At 42.1% G+C, this 24475-nt stretch overlaps 1 protein-coding gene and 1 long non-coding RNA gene across 6 annotated transcripts in view; one reads left to right on the forward strand and one right to left on the reverse strand.

Moving 5' to 3' along the window:
* CERS6 (ceramide synthase 6) overlaps positions 1–11221 on the reverse strand; it is a 314028-nt gene extending 302807 nt beyond the window's left edge. The window contains exon 1 of one of the 2 annotated variants that reach the window (XM_082689256.1): positions 10480–11221. In XM_082689256.1, coding sequence (XP_082545382.1) covers positions 10480–10649 — 170 coding nt within the window. In that variant the 5' untranslated portion in view covers positions 10650–11221. The remainder of the gene's footprint in view (positions 1–10479) is intronic. The other variant, XM_082689255.1, reaches the window with a different exon arrangement.
* The window catches only part of LOC309843650, a 65296-nt gene continuing 49611 nt past the window's right edge, over positions 8791–24475 (forward strand). For 3 of the 4 annotated variants that reach the window (XR_014300263.1, XR_014300264.1, XR_014300265.1), the window contains exons 1-2: positions 8791–9973; positions 14020–14078. This is a non-coding gene — a long non-coding RNA (uncharacterized lncRNA). The remainder of the gene's footprint in view (positions 9974–14019; positions 14079–24475) is intronic. The other variant, XR_014300266.1, reaches the window with a different exon arrangement.

Here is a 24475-nt window from a genome sequence, read left to right on the forward strand (position 1 = left end):
CCACCCCCACTCTTACCACTGAGCTACTCAAGACCTGCTTGTGTTTTTAAAGGAAGAAAGGAAGGAGAGGAGGAAGAGAGAAAGAAAAGAAAGGGGAGGGAGGAAGAAGGGGGAGGGGCTTTAGAGGAGCGGTTAGCGGGGTGGGCAGAATCCCAATCACAGCATCAGGACAACAACAATAGCTCTTAAACCTGAAAGCCTCAAAGGTAAGATGTGACATTTATGTAGAGGTTGGCAAGTCACCAGCAAATGTTACTCCAGGTCATTGTGTGAACAAGCTTACCTAGTAAAGGAATGCATCCTTCCTGTAATGAAAAACCATCTGCCTATCTCTAACCCCACCCCGGCCAAAACAACCTCCACAATTCAATTCTGAAGTAATAAAGGCAAAAGCAGGAATGCGAAGCAGGAGTAGTTCAAGAGAAGTCCATTTTGAAGACTAGTAGGGAGAAAAAGAAAGTTCTCATAAAAAAACAAACAAAATGCCAAAATATTCTGAGATGAATTATAGGAGGCAGTGTTTTGTACAATGACCAAGCATTAGCATAAACTTTGAAAACTACTTTTCAGTAATAGGTACCTGCCTACGCTTACTACTGATTACCTTATAGTATGCAGCATTTGAGTAAAATCATGTTCAGATTTTTGAGTATTTAAATTATTTGCTTATAAAGCCAATGTCAATTTAAAGTGAGGGACCAAGAAGAGGGTGGGATCTGATCTTCCCGAGAAAAGCTTCCATTGGATAGATCTGTGGCCTAGGCCACTTGTCTTACTAGAATTTTATCCTATCATCCTGGTTTGCTTTAAACGGATTGTGAACTCACTAGGATGCCTTTACTTTAATCCTAGAGCTAAATCCTCTGAAACTGTGCAGTGCGCTTTTCTAAAGACGCTGTATTCTCTTCTGCAGCTGCCAATTTACTATCACTAAATTGTCATATTGACACATGGACTGCAGGCAGCTGTCTGGTTGAAGGACCATCCCAAAAGGCCCAGGGTATGTAAGTGTCCTCTGAACTTTAACTTTCCTTCCATCACCTCTCTCCTCCCCACGAACCATGCCAGGTGATTCTGGAGAGAAAGGCTCTCCTAGTCTGCAAGCGGCTTATGCATTTTAAAAGAAAACAAACATGAAAACAAAACAGTGCTTGATGAATATGAAATCAAGAGGACTGGGATGTTTACTCCTAACTAGAAAACTGTCAAGCCCAGAAAATGAAACCAGTTATTTCCAGTGACTTTTTTTAAGTCAGTGAATCTTCTTTATTTTTCTGCTCTTTTTAGTTGTAGTAAAATACGCATAAAATTTACCATCTTAACCATTTTTAAGTGTACAGTTGCGTTAAGTACATCACGTGGAGCAGGAAGCAACCATCACCACCAATCTAATCCAGCTCTAGAACTCCTTTCATCTCATAAAAATGAAACTCTAAACCCATGAAACAGCAAGTCACCCTTGCTACCTCTCTTCAACCCCTGGCAACCATTTGACTTTCCATCTCTATGAATCTGACTACCCTAGGTACCTCATACGTTTGTCTTGGTGACTGGCTTATTCAACTGAGCATAATGTCCTCAAGTTTCATCCACGCTTTAGCCTGTGTCCGAATTCCTCCCTCCCTAAGACTGAATGATATTGTGCTGAATATACAGACCACATTTTGTTAATCTATTCATCTGTCAATGGACACTTGGGTTGCTTCCACTTTTTGACTACAGTGAATAATGTTGCTAAGGACGTAAGTGTGCAAGTATCTCTTTGAGACTCTGCTTTCAATTCTTTTGGGCATATACCAGAAGTAGGAGTGCTGATCACATAATAATTCAATATGTAATGTTTTGAAGATATTCCATATTCTTTTCTACAGTGGCTCTCCCCTTTATATTTTCACCAGGGTTCCAATTTCACCACATCCTCCCCAACACTTGCTTGTTTCTGCCTGTCTGCTCTCCTGCCTCTTTGTCTTCTCTTCTCTTCTATTCTCTTTTCTTTCCTTCCTTCCTTCCTTCCTTCCTTCTTTCTTTTTCTTTCTTTCTTTATATAGCAGCCATCCTATTTTTCCCCTTACATTTGACAATTGAGGATGACTGCAGTTTTTAATGAATAAATTTTTAATTTTAATTTTGAAAGTAATAATAGTATTACTTTACATCATCGACTTCATTTAAATCTCTCCTAAGACCCATGAGGTAGACATTGAGTTTCCCAATATTTCACAGATGACACTAAGGATTGAGACTTTAGGTGGTATCTCACTGTGGTTTTCATTTGTATTTCCCTAATGATTAGTGTCTAAAAGTCCCTTTTAACCAAACATTCAGAGAAACAATACAAGAGTTTAGGCTCTATCTCTGAGTTTGCCTTCATAAAAATCCATTCATTCTTAGTCCTTCAAACTTCCTCCCAGCCCTTTCTCTCTGCCTTATCCTCCATAATAAAGTCAGGATATCATACACCCTCTTGACTGCAGCCCTTACACTGTGTAGAATCTGGGACACTTTCTGCCTGATCATCACTCAGATTATGGGGGAAAGAAACAAAGTGTAAATAGAAGACCCAAGAAACAGACTAAAACAAGACAATTCCGCATTTAAAAAAAAAAAATTCAAAAGCCACCACTTTCCTACCAAAAAAGTTGGAAGGCTCATCCCAATAGGAAAAGATACATGAATTCACAGAAAGTGAAATACAAATAATTAGTAAATATTTGAAATAAGATCATCACGAATAACAAAACATGTAACAGTAACTTTTTTTCAATGTGCAAAGCAAAAATTTCTTCAAATGATAATACTTTCCATGCTGATAAGGAAGTACAAGCGAATATAAACTTTCTGGATACTAATCTGGAAATTTGTGTCTATCAAGAACCCTAAAATATTTACCATTTGAGTTTTAGAAATGCCACTTCTAGGAAACGTTCCTTAGGATGTTTCCAAGAGTTGAGAGATTTATATACACAAACTGGAAACAACCTAAATATCCAACAACAATATGGAGGCTGGTTAAAGGAACTGTGGTATATGGACAACATCATCTCATGATACTTGCTTTAAAATAGATCACCAGGGGTACCTAGGTGGCTCAGTCAGTTAAGCCTTCAGCTCAGATCATGGTCCCAAAGTCCCAGGACAGACCTCAGCATCAGGCTCTCTGCTCAGCGGGGAACTTGCTTCTCCCTCTCCCTATGCTCCTCCCCTGCTTGTGCTCTCTCTCAAATATTTAAAATCTTAAAAATTAAAATAAAATAGATCATCAAAATTACTAGGAGATCAAGAAACCTGGTTCCAAATGCCTACCTTGCTATTTTAAGCTGTGTGAAGCTAGGTACAACTCCTAAAGTCTCAATCCTTAGTGTCATCTGTGAAATATTGGGAAACTCAATGTCTACCTCACGGGTCTTAGGAGAGATTTAAATGAAGTCGATGATGTAAAGTAATAAACTCCTATTAGGAAACACATATTAGTCACTATTATTACTTTCAAAATTAAAATTAAAAACTTATTCACTAAAAACTGCAGTCATTCACAATCGTCAAATGTAAGGGGAAAAAATGGTAAGCACAAAGTCCTAAGCTTCAGACTGTGTACCCTGGCACTCAATTGTGCAGAGAAGTACTAATGAGCCACCACCCAAAAAGACATTGTGAGAATCACCATTTCGGGTTCAATCAAACCAAAGCATAGGTGTAGAAAATCTGTGAAGATTATGAGAGCAGGTAAGAGTGACAAAGAAAGAGTTTGTGAAATCGGGGTTTGTTTGTTTATTTTAAGGGGGGAGGGGCAAAGAGCAAAAGATAAAATATTAGTTAAGAATAAGTGTTCTCAGGGCATCACTAGTATAGAAGGATCCTTGTGCTACAAGAAGCAATTGTTTATTTATTTTTATTTTAAAAAAAAAGATGCCCTAGAAACATTAAATGACACAACTAGTTACTGGCAAACAAAATCTGGAACCCCATTTTCCCGACTCAAAAGTGTCTAAGAAATGAACTGATCAAATGAAGATGGGAGGGAGGGAAAAAAATAAAACAAAAGTTTGAGACTCATGACTTTGTAAGAAATAGATGACAAAACGCTTTAGAAATTCTAGTTTGGCCTGGTGATAGAAGAGCGAATTTAAGCACATGTAATAAATATTTAGAAGTTAATAAACACAGAAGTGCCAAATGGGCCCAGATTCTCAGGTTTCCCAACAGAGTGTGAAGAGGTAAGTGAAACAAATGAACAGAGCCTGAGGACAGCACAGCGATCTCTTATAAGCCATGGGACAGGTGTGCTGATAGAAGAAATTCACCTTAAACCCCATTTCCTTTCCACTGACACCTGCTTTTCTACATCATTGAAGAGAAACCACTTACAAACTAGAATCCAACAGAAAAAACCTAACCGGATCCATGAAGAATTCAGATGTTTTCAAAAGTCGTAAGTGAACTCAAAGTGCTAGTGTTGTTAATCTCTGATGACATGAAATAATTTGTGATAATTTAAAGTTATCTCACCTGCCTTCCTCACCATTCTAAGGCACTGTCCATTAAGAGTACTGTGATGCCTTTTATCCATAAATCAATCTCCTTCAAACAGCTAAACTACTGCATCCTGCAAATGCAAACCTTTTATTTTGCAAGATAAGAAAGCTGTACTAAAGATCTGCAAAGAATACCATCCCTTTGATTTTCCGTTGTTTTCCAACAAAGCATCCATTGTAATCCAATTTTCCTTTCCCAGTCAGAAACCATAGGAGCAACCTATTGTGTCTGACCCCAACTCTTGCATCTAACACCAGTCTGGCAAAGCAGGTGTCCATAGTTTTAATCTGAATCACACTATACTTAACAAGCGAAACCTGTACATTTATAGAGTTAAATATCCAAGACCGATTGCATAAGAAAAACCATTATCATATGCAAATTGTTATCAAATACTCTGTCTTGGTCCATTCAGGCTGTTATAACAAAATATTATAGGCTGGGTGGCTTTTAACAACACAAGTTTATTTCTCATAGTTCTGGAGCCTGGGAAGTCCAAGATCAAGGCATCAGCAGATGTGGTGCCTGGTGAGAATAACCTTCCAGGTTCACAGAAAGCCATCTTTTTATTGTGCCCTCAAGTGGCTGGTGGGAGGCAGGGAGCTCTCTGAAGCCTTTTTTATAAGGGCACTAATCCTATTTACAAAGGCTCCACCCCCCTGGCTCTAATCACCTCCCAAAGTCCCCACCTCCTAACAACATCACCTTGGTGTTTAGGATTGCAATTTATGAATTCTAAGGGGACAGAAACATTCGGTGAGTCACAAATTCTTTCAAAATATATTGGATGAAAACAGTCTCTTCATTACAAGGTACATTACAGGAATATGCTTCAGAAATCAAACTCACCTGACAGTCTGCTTTTTCATGGCAGACATCCCCTCATACCTCCCCTCGCCCCTCTAACCATCAGGAATACTTTCTCGTTCATTTTCTCTCCCTCCCTTCCCCTTCCCCTCTTTTCTAGCCAGCCTCATCCAAGTTGCTACTAAGTAAATCCATAAGAAAAAGCCCACTGGATAGACATTCCCTCTCATGCTACTGAGACTCTATTGTTCCTTGAAGGACTGAGGGCAGCAGGTCATTTGACTGGTGTCAGATTCCTGAATAGTGACACTTCTCACATAGCTTGGCACTTTGAGAGCCAACCTGACAGGAATGAGTATCTCATTTCATATCAAGTCATCACAAGAGGTGCCCGGTCGATTCTAGGGTCTATCTAAAGAGAGCAATGACTTTCTCTGCAGAATCGTCTTTGTTGATCATTCCAAAATACCGTAGCTTTTTGGATCACGTAGGATAATAGCCCAAATAATTCTTTTAATTCAAATCGTAATTGAAAAATATAAGAAACAAAAACCACTGACTAAAATACTTGCATGAAAAAAAAATCTCCTTATTCTTAAATGATTTACTTCCACCTACAAAAAAATTACATTTAGCCTGCTCAAAGTTTTATGAGATATTAGCAAGTTTGAAATACTGGAATACAGAAATCGGATAATTGAAGGAACAAAAGCAATCTTAGATTGCAAAGGCCATCTGCTTCACCTGCATAGATGAGAAAATAAGGCAGAGAGAACTTGGGCGGCTGCCCCAGTTTGAGATAAGTTTGACTAGAATCTGAACATTCTGATTCTCAATCCATACTTCCTGGGTCTCTCTCCTAAACCCATGGAAGAAAGTGTATTAACATTACCTGTTACAACAATAACTCAAGGAATTTTTATTCCCAAAAAGAAATTCAGCAGAACTTTAATCCAACATTTATTAATACTATAGCAACACATTTTTTTAAAGATTTTATTTGAGAGAGAGGGAGCAAGCATGTGAGCAGGAGGGAGGGGCAAACAGAGAGGGAGAAGCAGACTCCCTGCTAAGCACGGATAGAGCCCACTTGGGAGGCTTAATTCCAGGACCCTGAGGTCATGACCTAAGATGAAGTCAGATACTTAACCAACTAAACCACCCAGGCACCCCTACAGCAATGCATTCATTCTTTTTTTTTTTTTTTATATTTTATTTATTTATTTGACAGAGATCACAAGTAGACAGAGGGGCAGGCAGAGAGAGAGAGAGGAGGAAGCAGGCTCCCCGCCGAGCAGAGAGCCCAATGTGGGGCTCAATCCCAGGACCCTGGGGCCATGACCTGAGCAGAAGGTAGAGGCTTTAACCCACTGAGCCACCCAGGTGCCCCCAGCAATGCATTCTAAAAAGTGAATTTGGATGAAGGCATTTATCATAATTCCATAGAACAGCTTATTAAGCCTAAATCAAAAAAATTCATCAATAGGTAATGATACATTATTGAATAATATTTTGGTCATGATGAGCACTGAGTGATGCACAGAACTGCTAAATCACTATACTGTATACCTAAAACTAATATAACACTATATATTAATTATACTGAAATTAAAATTCTTTAAAAATGTAAAACAATAAATAATATTTTGTTCTTTGCCATCAAGCTAACTACCTAACAGTATACCCTACAATTTTCATTCTAAGAGAAAGCATGAAGTTTTGTGTTTTTTTAAACAGATTCTACTTTGTCAATCAAATAATATCTACAGTGGCCCTTCCAGTTATACACAGAGTTAAGTACAGTATACGGGCTATGCTAAAAACCACCAAGCTTAGGGCTATTCACAGACTCAGCCAAAAATCACTGAATTTAGGCTGCTCCATTTTTAACCAACCATGCTGGGCCTCCATATTGTTGCCCATATGGCACCATAACACAGCATCATTCTGGCCACCAACGCCTCCACTGTCAACACCCCAAGAGTGGAGTGCAAACAAAAAAATAAGCCTGTTCCACAGAGCAAACCTCAATCCAGTCCATTCTTTAGTGTTTCTCTTTAGAAAGAGAAAAACGTCAGACTAAGGAGAAGGTATGCAAATTCACAATTTGGGACTCAACATGAGCATTACAGACCCCATTTAATGGACATAAAGATCTTGGATAATGAGATATTTCAGATACGCTCTCAGCTTTGGAATAAATGACAACAGAAGCATGAAAAGAATAGAATCCTAGAAAATAACAAAGAAAAATAATGTTTTAAAATATTTATTTAAGTAATCTCTACACCCAAAGTGGGGCTCAAACTCATGACCCCAAGATCAAGAGTTGCATGCTGCCCCCATTGACCCAGCCAGGCTCACTGAAAAAGTGAGAATTTTTTTTTTAAAAAAAGGAACAGAATCTGGAAGGAATTATTTCTATTAAAAAAGCATTCTGGGGCGCCTGGGTGGCTCAGTGGGTTAAGCCGCTGCCTTTGGCTCAGGTCATGATCTCAGGGTCCTGGGATCGAGTCCCACATCGGGCTCTCTGCTCAGCAGGGAGCCTGCTTCCTCCTCTCTCTCTCTGCCTGCCTCTCTGCCTACTTGTGATCTCTCTCTGTCAAATAAATAAATAAAATCTTTAAAAAAAAAAAAAGCATTCTGTTTTACAAAGGGATGCATAACAAGCTTCTTTAAGTCACGTTATACATTACAGAATACTGCAAAACAAAGATTTAAGCACAACATGTTAGGTACCAAAAATGAGTCGCATCAATGATAACAATATCAGCTGATTCAAGTTCAGGCCCTTGATGGAAGCTGAGATGCAGGCCACAGGTTGGACGCCAGAATGTTATTTAGGTGTGAGAAGAAGAGAAACATTCAGAACTTGTAATTCTGGATACAACCATACCCTTGGATTTTCAGAGACTTGAGAGTCTGAATGGTTAAAGACAGAGCTGTCGATACCCTAAGAAGAAACAAAGTAGACCCCGTTCCAAAAGTCAGTAGCATCATTTGGTATATGAGCCATAAAAGGATTAGTATTCTGAACACTAATCACAAAATTTCAGTTTCCCTACAGGCCATTAAATTCACTTCTATTTGAATCAATGGCCTGAAAGAAACTAGAAAACTCTCTACCTAGCAATATGAGGACCTTCGCTGTGACTGATAGTTGAAAGCAGCTGACCCTTTTGTATAAACTCAAAGTCAAGTCATGGGATTGCGCAAAGAAAGAAAAAAAATGGTCAGGAAGAGGAGTAACAAACTTCCAGTTTTCAACTTAAATTATATCCGTTTTTTGCTTTTTTTTTTTTTATGGCAGAGAAAGTCTAAGCACAAATTTACTTTTTTTCAGCCTAATGGAAACAGCTTTCTGCATATAGGTTTAGCGGACGAGCTTTTGTTATCTAAAACAGAAGACGACACACCTCTTTCAAGTGCATTTGCTGATTACAAGTGAGCCCAGGCAGAAGTGATCAGATGTTCTTAGACAACTGTAAGGAGCCTCTACTAAGGTTCAACCCGGCACAACCTGCTGTTCCTGAGAGGCTGTTCTTGGAGAGATTGCAAAGTTAGATTGGAGTTATTTTCTGTAAGTAAACATTTGCTCTAGAAGCAACTCTAACCTGCAAACACACCCACTTTTTCACAGTAAGTCTCAGCGCTAGATAGGATCAATGAGATGTCTGCGCTGGATTTCAACCATTTTAAAATAGGTCTGTAAATCTGTTCCTTTGTGCATTTCAGTCCCTGCATGTGAACATTTGACTTCCTTCAGAAGCATCAATATCGCCCGCTGAAAAATACACCTTCCTTAAAAAGATACTTTTTGTTCCCGTGAAGCTTTTTCTGTTGCCATTTCCAGAAACAAATGACACAAAAGGCAAATTTTGCCATCCTCAACAGCGGTTTTAGACAGACACAGCAAACAAAATAACAGCAAAAGCTTAAGAAACGAAGTCAAGGGTGAGTTGGCAGGGGAAGAGAGGTGAAGTGGACGTGAGAAATGGAGTCTCAACTCTGTGATCTAAGAAATTCAGCCTTCGCCGATGAATGGGGGGCTGGGAGGGGAGAGGAAGGGGAGGCGAGGTTTCCAGTTGAGGAAGAGAATTACGTGCTGCTGTCCTGGTTTTGTTTCAATAGCTCCCCGGGAGTGCGCAGCACGCAAAATCGAGTTTTGTGACTAAGCCTGATTCAGTGAGAGTAACTCAAGTTTGTTCATGACACAAGGGAGCTACTAACCAAATCCGGAAATTAAACAAACGATACATAACAGTTCTTGAAAATGTTTTAAGTGCCTCTGGTACAAAACAAAAGTTTACGGTTATTCATAGGAAGCATCTTTCTATTTAATATCACCATGTTGCAGGCTGTGCACCCGTCCTGCCAGATCCTCTTTTAAGAAAACCGCTAATGACCCGGAGTGCTGGGAGCCTGAAAACTATTGTCATCTCTCTCCCCGGACGGTGAGCCTGATGCTCGGGGTCACTGACAGAAACTAAACAGCGGCCGGAAGCCCACGAGTCCCCGGCGAGTTCTTCTGAAACCCCGTCGCGACAATCCGCGTGCCGGACTGAAAGGACTGGAAGTGGGCACGGTCCCTCCGCCTTCCCGGCCGCGCGTCCGCAACGTTCCAGGCTGTCAGGTGGGTGGCGACGAGCCTCGGCGGGGAAGCCCTGGCCGGCAGCGCCGCAGCCCGCGGGGCCGAGGGGGGCCAGCCCCACCGAGCGCGCCGCGTCCCGAGGCCGGCCGGCGCTCACCTTTGTTCGCCGGCGCTCGCGGCGGGGAGAGAGCCGGCCCAGGAGGAGTGCGGACGGCGACCCCAACGCTCCGCGGCCCCTCCCAGGCGCCCCGGAGGAAATCCGTAGGCTAGCCAGATCCTCCCAGGCTCCCCGAACGGCAGCCGGGCTGAGGGGTCGGCAACCCCCTCCCGAACACAAAGGTTGGGAGAAGCGAGCGCGAGCGCTGGGGGCGCGGGTGCGTGCGCCACAGAGCACGCGAGTGTGCGTGTGCGCGCGAATGTGCGCGCGCGGGTTCGTGTGCGTGTGTGTGTGTGTGTGTGTGTGTGAGAGAGAGAGAGAGAGAGAGAGTGTGTGTGTGTGTGTGTGTGTGTGTGTAGGGGGAGGGGAGGCGCGCTCCAGCCCTTCTTACCTTTCGAAGATGAGCCGCACCATGAAGATGCAGAAGGCCAGGGGGAAGGCGAGATAGAGGTCCTCAGCCTGCGGGAAGGTGGCTTCCTCCGTGTTCTTCAGGTCCGCCCAGGTGACATTGTGCGGGAGCCAAAACCTCTCGTTCCAGAACCAGGCTAAGATCCCTGCCATCTTGCTTTGTCCACTCCAATCGCGGGCTCCCGCGGCCCGCCGAGCTTTCCGCCGCGCCGGGCGCCGAGGGATGCGCGCGCGGCTGGCCCGAGCCTGTGCCGCCGCTGCCGCCTCCGCGACCGCTGCTCTCGAAGGCTCGCGGCGAGCCCCGGTTCTCTCCTCCCTCTGGCCGCGCTGGGGAAAGGAGCCGCCTCGCCCGTCACATGGCTGCCTCGGCCGCTCGTCCTGATTGGCTCGCCCACGCGTCAAGCAGGGAGGCACACGCGGCCAGCTCGCCCACGCCCGGAGGGTAGGGCGCAGCCGCTGCGCCCTAGGCGCAGGAGCTCGGCTCCAGGGAGTGCTGGCCGCTTCTGCGCTCCCCGCGCTCTAGCTCCGCGCGTAGGATTGCGACCCGGGCCAGGCCCCCCAAATCCGCCCTAGCCTCCTGGCTTGCTCGCACATGCTCAGAACGCCGGTTCCTGCCCCCACTGGAGTTTCAGGGGTCTCGGTCCGTTTCCCGCGCGCCTGCAGGCGGTGGGGAGGCAGGTAGGGGTTGGAGCCGATCTTCAGAACCACCCCTGCATTGAGAGAGAACAGCAAAAGAAGGGGACTCAAGGAGCAAAGGAGGAAGAAGTAGCAGAGAAAGAGCCATGCACTCCCGCGCTTGGAGAGGCAGGGTGAAAATCAGGAACTGGGGCGGGATGGTTTGGTAAGAGTTGGCCTCTACCAGATTCCTGCCTTCTACCTATCCCCCGCCTTCTGGCCTCTTGTACTACTGCTCACCACCACACTAGTTACCCCCCAGGGAACAAGGCTCTATATTTTAACTTATGAGCCGGTAGGTGAAATTAGGCACATAGGTGCTATTTGCTAATGATAGTGAGGATGAGGACGATGATCGCAACTCAGCATTCTTTAAAACTGGCACTCTAAAGGAACCTCTCGGAAAATGCCACCGGACCACATTTCGGTTTCACATGGGTCAGTAGAGAGCCTCCACTCTGCTAGTTGACAGATTCATTATTTCTACTTTTTGAATCTGAAACCTGTATGGTGTTAGGTCTCTAAGGCCTAGCCCAGACGCCTTCACTCCCACAGTACATTTCCCCGTTGATACAGTGAACCATGGGGGTCAGTCAGTTCAGTGGCCCATGTAGACCTGGTTCTCGGGGTATTTTGTTCATTTTTTTCACAATCATTCCTTTTCTGCCTGGCTCTGGCAGTGGGTTGTAATGGACACTTCCAAGAGGCATTTAAATAGGCGCTTATCACACACTTCTTTATTCTCCCGGCCCCGCCAACCACCACCCTCATTTCACCCCTTCCCTTTAAAGCAAAACTAAAGAACTGCCTATATTTATTCCTTACAGTTTCTCTCTCCTCCATTTTCTGTTGAACTTCCATCTGGGTATTTGCCCCTCTCCACTGTACTGAACTGCTCAAGCTCACCAAGTGATCTCCATGTTGCTGACCAAACGTCAGTTCTCAATACCGACTTTGGCAACATGTAGCCAAGTTGTTCAGCCCCTGCCTCTTGAAACACCTCCATATCTTGGCTTCCAGAAACCACATTCTTCTGGTTTTCCTCCTACTTTGTGGCCAGGTATGTTGAGTATGCTTGTTGGTCCTCTTCACCTTCCTAACCCCTTAGAATGGAATGACCTCAGAGTCGGTCTTTTATCCCCTTCACTTTTCTATCTACCTATATTCACTTGGTGATCTTACCCAGTCCATGGCCTTCAGTGTCATACTGATGGCTCCCTATTCATATCTCTAATCATGAACTCCTCCTTAAATTTCAGTCTCCTAAATCCACTATCAATTCAGCAACTCCACTTCAATGTCTAGGAGCCATTTGCTGTCCAAACTACTAATCTCGCCCCTAAAATTGTTTTCTCCTATCATCTTGGCTCAGGCCAAAAACCCGGAATTATCTCCCTAAGGATTGATTTCTAATGTCCTCGAATGTCCTTCCTTATTCATAATAAATTCTATCAGCTCCATCTCTCATCATTTTTTTTCTGCTGCCATCTTGGTCCAGTCAACGCTGCTCACCTGAGTCACACCAGTAGCCTCCTGACTCCCAGTTTGAACTCATCCCTTTGCAATCTGCTCTCAACCAAAGTGATCCTGTTGAAATGGAAGTCGGCTCACTTCTGTGCTTAAAGCCCTACTGCTTCCCCCATCCCTCCCTAAGTGAAAGTTGAAGATATTTCAATGTCCCAAGATAATTTGGCTCCATGTTAATTCTCTGACCTCATCTACTCTCTTCTCTCTCATCTGCCTCTCCATTCCTTTGCTTTGGTCACCCCTGGCCTTCTTGGGAAACATCCAGCATGCCTTAATGCCTGTACATTTGATTTTCTCTCTCTCTCAGCAACTCGGGCCCCACACTTGGATATCCACACCTACTCTTGCTATAATGTTACTTACTCCAAGAAGCCTTCCCTGGCTACCCTGGTTAAGGCACAGCCCTCACTCCCCACCCCCGCTGGTACAGCAGCCTCACTCCCCACCCCCACTCATCCTATCTAACTTTCCTGTTTTGTTTTCACTCAAAGCAATTATCACTATGTAACCCAACATATATTTTACTTATTTCTTTATTAGTCTCACATACACACATACACTAAAATGTAAGCTTCAAAAAGGCAAAAATCTGTGCCTATCATTATTCTTTTTTTTTTTTTTAAGATTTTATTTATTTGATAGAGAGCACAAGCAGGGGGAGCAGCAGGCAGAGGAAGAAGAAGAAGCATGACGCCCCCCCCACACACACAAAGTAAGAAGCCTAATGCGGGTTTCCATCCCAGGACCCCAGGATCATGACCTGAGCTGAAGGCAGACAGTTAACCTCTTAACCAACTGAGCCATCCAGGGGCCCCCATGCCTATCGCTATTATATCGCTTAAAATAGTGCCGGCGCATAGTAGGTATTCAGTAAACTTGAATTAATGAGTCAAACTACTCAATCTCACAAAAATCTTTCTAGGAGAAGAAAAAAATCTGAATAAATAATTTTATTAAATGTGTGCATACTCATGTGAAGAATAACGTGGACATAAATTTGGGGATTGATCGAATCTCAAGTAGCACAGGAGATGTATCCTTGAAGCAAGTGTTCATCAAGGAGTAGGTATCACCATTCCCACTTGAGACTGAACAGTTAGTTGATATGTTGCTGAAGTCCTCAGGATGATGCCTTGGCATCAACTGCATTCTTGTAGGCCACAGAGAGGAAGTTGCTAAGGTCATCTGTCACCTTTATGGCAGAAGACCAGTTCATAATGGAAACCGGTCTCCTGAGCCAGAGAGACTCCCTTCGTGGCTGCCTCTGGTCCTTCTTATCATTCTTATGCTTGATCTAACAGTATCTTTCCTTCCACCCTAGGACTACTGCTGTCCAGTAGGTTCTGCTGTGTCTCTAAGCATATGCAACAGGAAGTGCGGGTAAGTTAATGCTCTGGAAAATGAACTTTGACCAAGAACAATAGAACCTAGTGGATTAACTTTTATTCCTTTCCCTCCCCTGTCCATGGGACACCTAGGGTAGCTTCAGACAGCCTCCCTGAAAATATACAATTTTCGATAAGAAACAATCACCTTATTCCAAAGTTGGGGCCAGCTCAGTGACTCACTCCCTTATGTTTCCTTTCTTTCTCTCACTTTTCATTTCCCTCCTGCCTGCTTCCCTGAAATTACACTTCCCTGGAACTGCTCTTTTTTCTAGAGAAGACAAACTAAGTTAGTGTCACTCTCCTATTCATTACCTTTGAGAAGGTGGTGGGGTTTCAGGAACAATGTTGAAAGGTAAGTTTGATGAACAATGGAAAGAGAACTTTCTGCTTATTTGTGAATCTTGCACAAGTTTACCTTAGTTTCTGAAAGCTTGCTAATGCCCTTGGAATGTAAAATGTGAATGTGTAATTGTAATGTAATGTGATTGTGTACCAATAGTGACTGTCTTGCCTGAGCTACGCTAATGTCATGGGGCTCCCATTATGTAACGTGTGGAAAGGGGTTTGTAAATTCTTCTCCTCTATGCACATGTACAGTTAGCACACCTCTCCTCTTTTATCCACACAGCATATCTCCTGCAGGCTCCAGGCCCTTCTTACCACCCTCCATCCAATGATTACCCCAGAAATACAATATAGTAAAATACCATTTCATGTCTGACCATATTTTATTGGTTCAGAGGTGGACTCTTGGCCCAAGATGGTAACTGAAGTCCTTCTTCAGGTATTAGGGCGTGAATCAAGGCAGGCATTTTTTTTTTTTTCTATAACTTGGACTGTAGGATTTCAACCTCAGAAGCTGTTAGCCTCATGCTTCATCATATAGATAGAAAAAGCAGAAGCTAGTGGGCACCAAGAAAGAGGAATAAAGCAGACGTGCAGAATTAACTGAACATAAGAGACTTATTTCCATATGATACCTAAAGGTCAACATTTTCTCATCTTTAGGTTCCATGAAACAGTCTCATATCTTCATGGTGAATTTCCCTTTTTGGTTGGCTTGCAGTTATTTTAATCCAAAGGAGTCCCACCATACAAAACTTCACTCTAAGCATACATGTCTTGAACACTTTGCTGACCTCAGTTCTGGCCCCAGTGGAAGTCACAATAAAAACACCTCCCAAGGGGGCCACTATGCTTTTACAGAAAATACTTCTAATTGTTGCCCCAGGAAACCAAAATACAATTTACACATCAGACATGATTGTAGTTCAACAAAAAAGCTAATAGTCTGTAAATAGAAGAGATAAGGAGAGAGAAAAGGTGAAAAAATTGTTTGTTGGGGGTAGGGAGTAACACTGCCTACATTGCAGATTAGGAAAGTGTGTTTCAGATCTTTCATATGAGATATCATATGAGAATATACCCTCTTTTTTCTTTTTTTTTTTTTTTAATATCCTCTTTTTTCCAGGCAACTGGGAAATATCAACAAAACTAAGCGTTGCTTCTCATTCTTAGGCACACACCCAGCTCTTACCCCCCCCCCCCACACATATATCTGGGTCCACCTCTTAGATGCAGGAGAATAGCCAGTTTAGCTGAATTTCCAAAACCGTAGGGCTTGTTCTACAAAAAAGAACACAAAATCTACTTGGGGAGCAGAACGTACTCACATGAACAGTCAGATCTTACACATCAGCACCACTCCTGAAGGCATGAGATGGTGTGTGATAAATGCCCATGACTGCAGATAACAAAGACTTCCTGCTCAAAGGAGGAAGGAAACCTTCTGTGTTGAAGAGGTCAAGGAAAGCTTTGAGGAAGAGGCAGAAATGGAATAGGACTTCAAAGAACGAGGAGGTTTTGAAAAGGCATGACCGAAAGAAAAAAGTGAGGAGGATTTGCTGACAAGCAAAACATGGCTGAGAAGCTAGATTACAAATGGCCTTTAGCATGAGGCAAAGGAATACTCCCACGTACTTCTTATTTTAGTGAGAACAGTATTTTATCCAGGATCATATCATATAAGTAACTCTATAGTATGATGCCTAGATCATAATACATGTTTGATTACTGCAGGTTTCCGAAAATATACAGAAAAATTCATTTATTGCTTAAAGTATAAGACAGTGCTAAAATTAAGCATTCAACCAAACACATTCTACTCCTTAATTTAATTTTATTTTTTTAAAGATTATTTATTTATTTATTTGACAGAGAGAGAGATCACAAGTAGGCAGGCGGGGGGTAGGGAGCAGGCTCTCTGCTCAGCAGAGAGCCTGATGTGGGGCTCGATCCCAGGACCCTGGGATCAGGACCTGAGCTGAAGGCAAAGGAGTAACCCACTGAGCCATGCAGGTGCCCCACAACTCCTTAATTTCAAAGAAAATTGGTTTTCTTTGGGAATAGTATGGAAATATTGCCAATTTTTTTTTTCTGCAGTCATTTCTTCTGGATATATAACCTTCTTGCTGTGGTTGGCAAAGCTATCCTAAATCTACACTCATTTTCTGCTGTCCAGATAGTAGTCTCTTGGGTTTTCATTCACATGATATTTAGGAAGAGGGCTGGGCAAGAAGCATAGGATTCATCCCCATGGTATGCAAGTCACCCATAGCAATGCATAAAACTCAGCATCTCCTGGCATCTTAAGAAAAGGGTAAGAGTTGGGACGCCTGGGTGGCTCAGTTGGTTAGGCAGCTGCCTTCGGCTCAGGTCATGATCCCAGCGTCCTGGGATCGAGTCCCACATTGGGCTCCTTGCTCCGCAGGGAGCCTGCTTCTCCCTCTGACTCTGTCTGCCTGTGCTCGCTCTCACTCGCTCTCTCTGACAAATAAATAAATAAAGTCTTTCAAAAAAAAAAAAAAAGAAAAGGGTAAGAGTGTTTACCTTAGAGCATTGGAGTTAGGCTAGGGTTATGGCATTAGTTAGATTTTGTAACCTGGACAGAAATTAAATGTACATTATTTGCTGGAACTTCTCCAGCAAGACTGCTCTTTCCCATGTTCACAGTCTTTCTTACAAATATGTCAAGTACTGGAGGTCTGAAGATCTTTCTCCTCCCTCCCCGACCTTGACAGCTCCTGTCTCTGGAAAACCTTCTCTGATCCTGACAACCGTCAATTACTCTTGCATTCCTAGCTAAACCAAATCACCCAATGGGTTTTCTGTCTTCTCTGTAATAATCAACATCTTTTTAAATGTTAATGTCCCTCTTGAAATTTTCTTTAACTTACTGGTGCTATGTTGGCATCCCAACAACGTTTTATACATGACACATGTGCTCTGAAACTAACAAAAGGTAAGTGAGAAACAACCAGGTTTTCTGACTGTGAACTTCCACTTAGGAATTCTGTTCACCTTAGTTACACGTCTGTAACTTCATAGATATCATCAGCTAGGTATAGTCCGCCATGGTGCCATTTTCATGTATGTATAGATGAACAGCATTTAGGAGGCAAGGCAGCTCATTTACTAGCTACAGCCTGACTTCTACTTTTCATGATGCAAAGGTTTTTATAATCAAAGAGAAGCAGAGAACTCAGCCAGTCATCTCAAATTATGAGAGGAATAAATAACCTAAACTGTTGAAATTACTGACTTTATATAGAAACAAAAATTCAGAGTTGGAAGTGGCCTTATATACCAATAAATACAATTCACTCTCTGTGCTTATCCAAACTATGATTAAACATCTCTGATGATAGGAAGTTCACTGTTTGACAGATTGACCCATTCCATTTTGGCACACCTATGAATATTATTATCATTTCGTCTGCATATGTAACCTTCTTGCTGTGATTAGCAAAACTATCCTAAATCTACACTCATTTTCTTTAATGAAGACATTATCTTGAGGCGTGTAGCAAAATCTCCATAGGTTTCACATTTGCATAATAGGGATCATATCTTTCTGTTGGCTAGATGGACCTAGAACTCAAGAACAAGATTCAAATCTAATCACATCACCTTGAACAAAACACAGAACTCTGTATTTAACCACATAGAAGGCATTAGGAAAATCTCTGAGTGAAATTCCCTGTCACCCAGGCATTTCTGACCTCTGTGAGCATCAGTTAAAAAAAAAAAAGTTTAGGGGTGCCTGGGCAGCTCAGTGGGTTAAAGCCTCTGCCTTCGGCTCAGGTCATGATCTCAGGGTCCTGGGATCGAGCCCCACATCGGGCTCTCAGCTTGGCGGGGAGCCTGCTCCCCCCACTATCTCTCTGCCTACTTGTGATCTCTGTCTGTCAAATAAATCAACAAATAAATCTTAAAAAAAAAAAAATTAACTTGCCTACAGAATGATCAAACACTTGCCTAGTGATTTATGGGAAATTTGGTGTTTTTTCCATTCAGACATAGAAAGAGTGACCAGATATTCCTGAAAAAAATTTTTTAACAGTAGGCATCATGGGAATTGTCAGCTGTGTAGACACCCGAAAAACTAAAACTCTTGAAGTTTAAATCCTAGAATCTTCATGAATTCTACAGAACATGAATAACCTTATAGCATATACCTTCTTAACTAAAATTTAAAATGTAAAGGCAAGCAGTGAACAGAATGGCCAGTAGATGTAGAGACTGGGTGGTTAGCTAGATGCATTTACTAGCTAAATTATTTCATGTCAAACAGTAGTTTTAATTCATTCCATAGCAGGGTTAGGAATTAGCATGAACCATGGGTCTATTGAGTTGCTTTGAGAAGAATTACAGCCATTACATTACTATGAAATCCAAGATGGATGGCAAAAATATACAAAGTTATAAAAAAGTAGAGATTATAAAAGTAAATGTCTCTAGGGGTCAGATAGGTAACAACATGGATGGAACAGTCCAGGTGAAAGAAAAAAAAAGGTGGACCAGAGATTATGTAGATTTTCCTTTTCCTTCTTATTTTCTGCTTTTTTGTTGTGTTATTTGTTTCATTTAAACCAATGGATGGGCAAGTCAAGCACATCCATTGGCTGGTGTTCGTAATCCTTAATTACTTCCCTATCTTCACACCTGGAGGACTAAATGTATTTTAGGAGACCAAACTTTAAAAGGAATAATTTTCTTTCTTTCTTTCTTTCTTTTTTTTTTTTTTGGTTTAAAAAAAAAGAATTTATCCGGAGAATAACAATCGGGATAATGAGGGGTATGGAAATCTAAAAGGGACATTTTATATATATGTTAGGTATGCTAAGTTTTGGAGTTTAAAGAAAAATAAGTTGAAGTGCTGGCTTTGCCCATAATAGCCACGTTTTCCCTAGAAAAATTACCCAACCTCTGGAAACTTTAGTTTCTTCCCATGAGCAAAGGGAATAATACTATCTACCACATGGGGTTAAACTAAAATTAACATAAGGTCGCGCAAAGTGCTTAACATTTCAATGGAAGCAGTTAATATTATAAACCGTAACAACAGGGAAAGTTGCACTGTTTCGGGGAAGGAACAGGCTCTATTGAGATAATCTACCTTCAAGGCAGGCTAAATTCTCCACAGCCCAGATTACTGGAATGGATTTTCACTCAGCAGAGAGGGTGAGGACATTATAAGGAAGGGAAAGACAGAGGAGCGGAGGAAGGTTTCGGAGGCCCTGCGCCCAGCTGTGCGAGTCCTCATGAGCTAAGCTGCCATAAACATGTTAGGCCCAAACTGCTGAGAACCAGTGACATTTTGTGGAAATTTGTAAAGAGACTAGGTTTTGATCCAAGAAGCTTCTACAATCAAGGAATCTGGAGGATATAAGCTAAAGAGAATTTGAGAAATTATGGAGATTTAAATTTGAGGAGGTCAAGAAACTGGAATTTTAATCAAGTGTGTGGAGCAGGGATAGTCTACGAGGACAGATGTATTCCAGTCACCATGGGAAAATAAAAGGTTTTGGGTTCCAAAATGTGTGTTCCAAGAGTGGAAAGGCTGTCAAAGTGTGGGTGATTTGACTTGATCTGTGCAGATCCAGAGGGCAGAACTTGGGACAATAGGCTAAAATATCCGTAAAACTGATTTCATCTCCATAGAGGAAATACGCAAAGCTCAGGGCACCTGGGTGGCTCAGTGGGTTAAAGCCTCTGCCTTCCCCTCAGGTCATGATCCCAGTGTTGTGGGATCAAGCCTCCTGCATCAGGCTCTCTGCTCATCGGGGAGCCTGCTTCCTCCTCTCTCTCTCTCTCTCTGCCTGTGATCTCTGTCTGTCAAATAAATAATTAAAAATCTTAAAAAAAAAAAAAAAGAAAGAAAAAAGAAATACGCAAAGCTGAACAAAGATGAATCAGCAGCCTTATCAAGCAATGAACTTCCTATCATGGGATGTGCTCAGGCAGAGATTTACCTGTTACAGATATTGGAAAATGTATTCCTCTCTGAAACTCACTTGGAAAATGATGTCCTCTAAGTTCCCTTGAATATTTCAGAATTCACATAAAGTACTATGGAGAGAAGGGCAAGGATAAAAACCAGAATCTGCCTCACCCTAAGAAGTTTCTTCAGTTAGGGGGCACCTGGGTGGCTCAGTGGGTTAAGGCCTCTGCCTTCAGCTCAGGTCATGATCTCAGAGTCCTAGGATCGAGCCCTGCATCCGGCTCTCTGCTCAGCGGAGAGCCTGCTTCCTCTTTCTCTGCCTGCCTCTTTGCCTACTTGTGATCTGTCTGTCAAATAAATAAATAAAATCTTTAAAAAAAAAAAAAAAAAAGAAGTTTCTTCAGTTAGAAAAAAAACACTAGTCAGTGCACTCATATTTTAGGACCTCCTCAGTCTCAAACTTCTACACTCTTAGAGGGCAGAGGGAAGAAGGAATGAAGAGAAAAAAATGGAGAGGAAAAAGCAGGAGGAAATTACTGTCAGAAGCATGGAAGAGCAATTTAAAAGTTTAAAGAAATCACTTCTTGCTTCATCCTGTAACAAGTCCTGAAATGTTCAAAGGGCCATGTGGGAAGATGTTGCTAGCTGCCTACAGGATCCCATCGGAAAACAAAATCAAAGAACTTAGGCCACGTGGTTATATTGGCAGTATCTGTTACTTATCAGCTTTCCTCCCGGCACTTTGAACATTTTTCTGTGACTTTTATTTTACTTTATTTATTTATTTGACAGACAGAGCGAGCACAAGCAGGGGGAGAGGCAGGCAGAGGGGGGGGAGAAGCAGGCTCCCTGCTGAGCAGAGGGCCAGAGATGGGGCTGGATCACAGGACCCTGAGACTATGACCTGAGCCGAAGGCAGATGCTTAACCCCTGAGTCACCCAGGTACCCCTTGTGACATTTTTAATACTGAGAAATCAGACATTCGAAATCATTCTATTATAAACCTTTTGAGAACTGATACTACCTAAAATGATTGTGCTCTTTCTTCCTCTCATTAACTATTAAAGTTCATTCTCACGTGTGGATCCAAGAAGTAGGGTAGAATTTCAAAGGTAACTCACTCGCAGTAGTTGTTCATCATTTAGTTTTGCCTTCAGAAGTGCATCTAAAGCAAATGTTCATGTCCAAGTCTAAAATAATCATTACCTGGCAATCATTAACATACATTAAATTAAACTCTGCAATGTTCATAGTTGGAAAGCACACATATTTTTAAAAATCATTCCCCCTAAAAATTAAAAAAATACATTAACCTACATAATAACCAAACAGATCAGCCCTCCTTCAATGTTAAATTAAATTTGATGCAGCACTGATGCCTAGGTAGGAGAAGCATATCATAAATATCCCAAGGAATTAATCGATCTCATTTAATTGAATTTGAGACCAATAAACTGCAATACTTTCTGCTGCCCTAATTGCTTGTGATGTTGTAAGCATAAAGCTCCATGTGATGGATGGGTCTAGGCCGAGATGTTTATATTTGTCTTGAATTTTTATGATCTCTAAATTCACTTTAACTTTAAAATGTGATTAAAATATAGCATAATCAGAATTTGTCAGGGGGGCGGGGAACAAGCTTTCAAAATTCTGCCCCCAAAAAACAAAAAGAAAACAATCAAAAAAAAAAAAAAAATCCTCTGCACAGATGTGAGTTATTAGAAGATTTGGGTACTCTGAATTTACCAGCTATTTATTTTTCAGAAGGCCTCCCCAGTGGTTGCCACAGAATTATTAACAAAGTCCAAAGCCCTGGAACCTAAATGCTTATGAATGATTTGGCTTAAAAGATTTTTTCAGTGCTCATTTGCATTGTAAAATGGACTTCAGCTCTAAGTTTAGGCAGAAGTTTTAGAAGCTTTGACCTGGCAAGTTGCCATGAGAATATTTTCCCTGTGGGAAAACGAAACTCAAATGTGCTAATTAAGGGTGCTTAATATCCCTCAAAATTAATTCTTTGTTACCTGCAGTGATTTAATTATTCCCTTACGAAAAGCTCAGAAATGCCCTGCATCTTTAAATAGCAAGAGGCCACTCGTTGCTACCGCGTCAGCTTCCACTTTGTGGGTGTTTCTCCCTACTCAGTGGCTACATCAGTGGACAGAGAAGACTTTAGATGTCACAATAAAGCAGCAAGACCAATTTTCACTGGTGGTTTGTGCAATCAGTTTCATTGATGTCATCAGCCCTCAAACAAAACAATCTTCCAGGAAAAAAAAAAAAAATCATTATAGCAAGGAAAATGAAGGGAGGGAAAAGGTTGTAACTAACACAAGGTCATTCTAGCTAAGCTCCTGACCACTAAGGAGCAATCAGGCTGCCCTTTCAGAAAAGCAAAAGTCAGTGTCCTCAGAGGATGCTGGTTGAACTGCGGAATAATGAACCCATGTATAAGACTGTTGATGTTAAGCAAAAGTCTTGAATGCTATCCGGATAATTGCCATTGCTCCTGGAATTCTTCTCGAATCAAGTAGCTCCGTATAGCTAGGGGGCACAGTAAGAGTTCTCCGTGCAGGTACGTTATCTTCAGCTCAAATGCCATTTCCTCTGGTAGCCAGCTCTGACCACACTATCTGAATTGCTGCCCAATCCCATATCAAACCCCCTGTACCCCAGCCCTGCTTTATTGCTGTCATATCACTTGGGACCACCTGAGATCATCTTGTGCATTTGCTGATTTACTAGTTTGTTACCGTCTTTCCACCTGGAGCAATGGGCTCTGGGAGAGGAGGGCCCTTGCCATCTTACTCAGAGCTCTGCCCCATGCCTTGAACAGCCATTTGGCACCTGAGGCCTGGTCAGTGAATCATTACTGAAGGAGTGAAATGCAGACCTTTTTTTTTTTAATGCCCAACTAACTTCTCTTGAACATTCAAAAAAAAAAAAAAAAATTTTATTCTGGGCCTCATCCAGGAAAGGAGCTAGAAATCCTGTGTAGGCAACACAGAATTCGTGTATTTGCTCAAGACGGTTGCGTGAGGACCCACAGTCACCGAAACACACAAACCTTTGCACTGAAGCTGTCAGATCACGCAAATTTGACCAGATTCGAAGGAAACTCAGTCCAAGCTGAGCACTTGGCAGGACTTGCAGTGTTATTCATTCCCCAGGGCTAGAATGTTCTCAGCTCAACCCTCATCTGTGCTGTCTCCACCACATAGAGACTCATTTTTAGTAGATTTAACAAATATTCATAGACCAACCTTTAAATACTCTGGGAATGAGAACAAGCTACAGAGTGCTTCAGGGAAGATGGGCAGCTCAGTGCTGACAGCAGGACCCCAAACAGGCAGCTTAAATACTGACACACAATAATGTGTGCTGGTCTGTTGAGCCCTGCAGGTGTTTTCTTCTATGACTGGGACCAAGGTAACGAGGAGGGGAACCTCCTTAGCTTCCCCATACTCAGGGCTCAGGGGCATCAAGGAGGTTCTGCTCGCTTCAGTTCCTTGAGGCTCCCAATCGTGAAAATAAGTGAAAATAATAAGATGGCTCTATAGAATTATAACATTGACATGTTAGAAACTTCCAGATGCAAAATACAACGCAATATAATATCACCTTTATAAGATGATTGTAAAACCTTTTTAAAAAGCATGAATTCAAGGGCCCCTGGGTGGCATAGTCGGTTGAGAGTCCAACTCTTGGTTTCCACTAGGGTCATGATCTCATAGTTGTGAGATCGACCCCACATTGGTCCTGAGCTTAGCAAGGAGTCTGCTGAAGTTACTCTCTCCCTCTCCCTGTGCCCCTCCCTATGAACACTCTTTCTCTCTCTCAAATACATAAATAAATAAATATTTTTTAAAATTCTCAAAAAAACCATGAATTCATAGAGCACGGCGGGTGATATAGTCTGGCACATATGCTAAAGGCTGGTATGGGATGTTTCTTCCCCTGACTTTCAGCAAAACTCTAGAACTCTAGATATTACACTGTTTTGACCTGTATTTGATAAGGTCAAGTGTCTACATTTGAGGAACTTCTTTTTTTTTTTTCTTTTTAGATTTTATTTATTTATTGGACAGAGATCGCAAGTAGGCAG

The sequence above is a fragment of the Mustela nivalis genome, assembly GCF_964662115.1.
Source record: "Mustela nivalis genome assembly, chromosome: 11".
NCBI lineage: Eukaryota > Metazoa > Chordata > Mammalia > Carnivora > Mustelidae > Mustela > Mustela nivalis.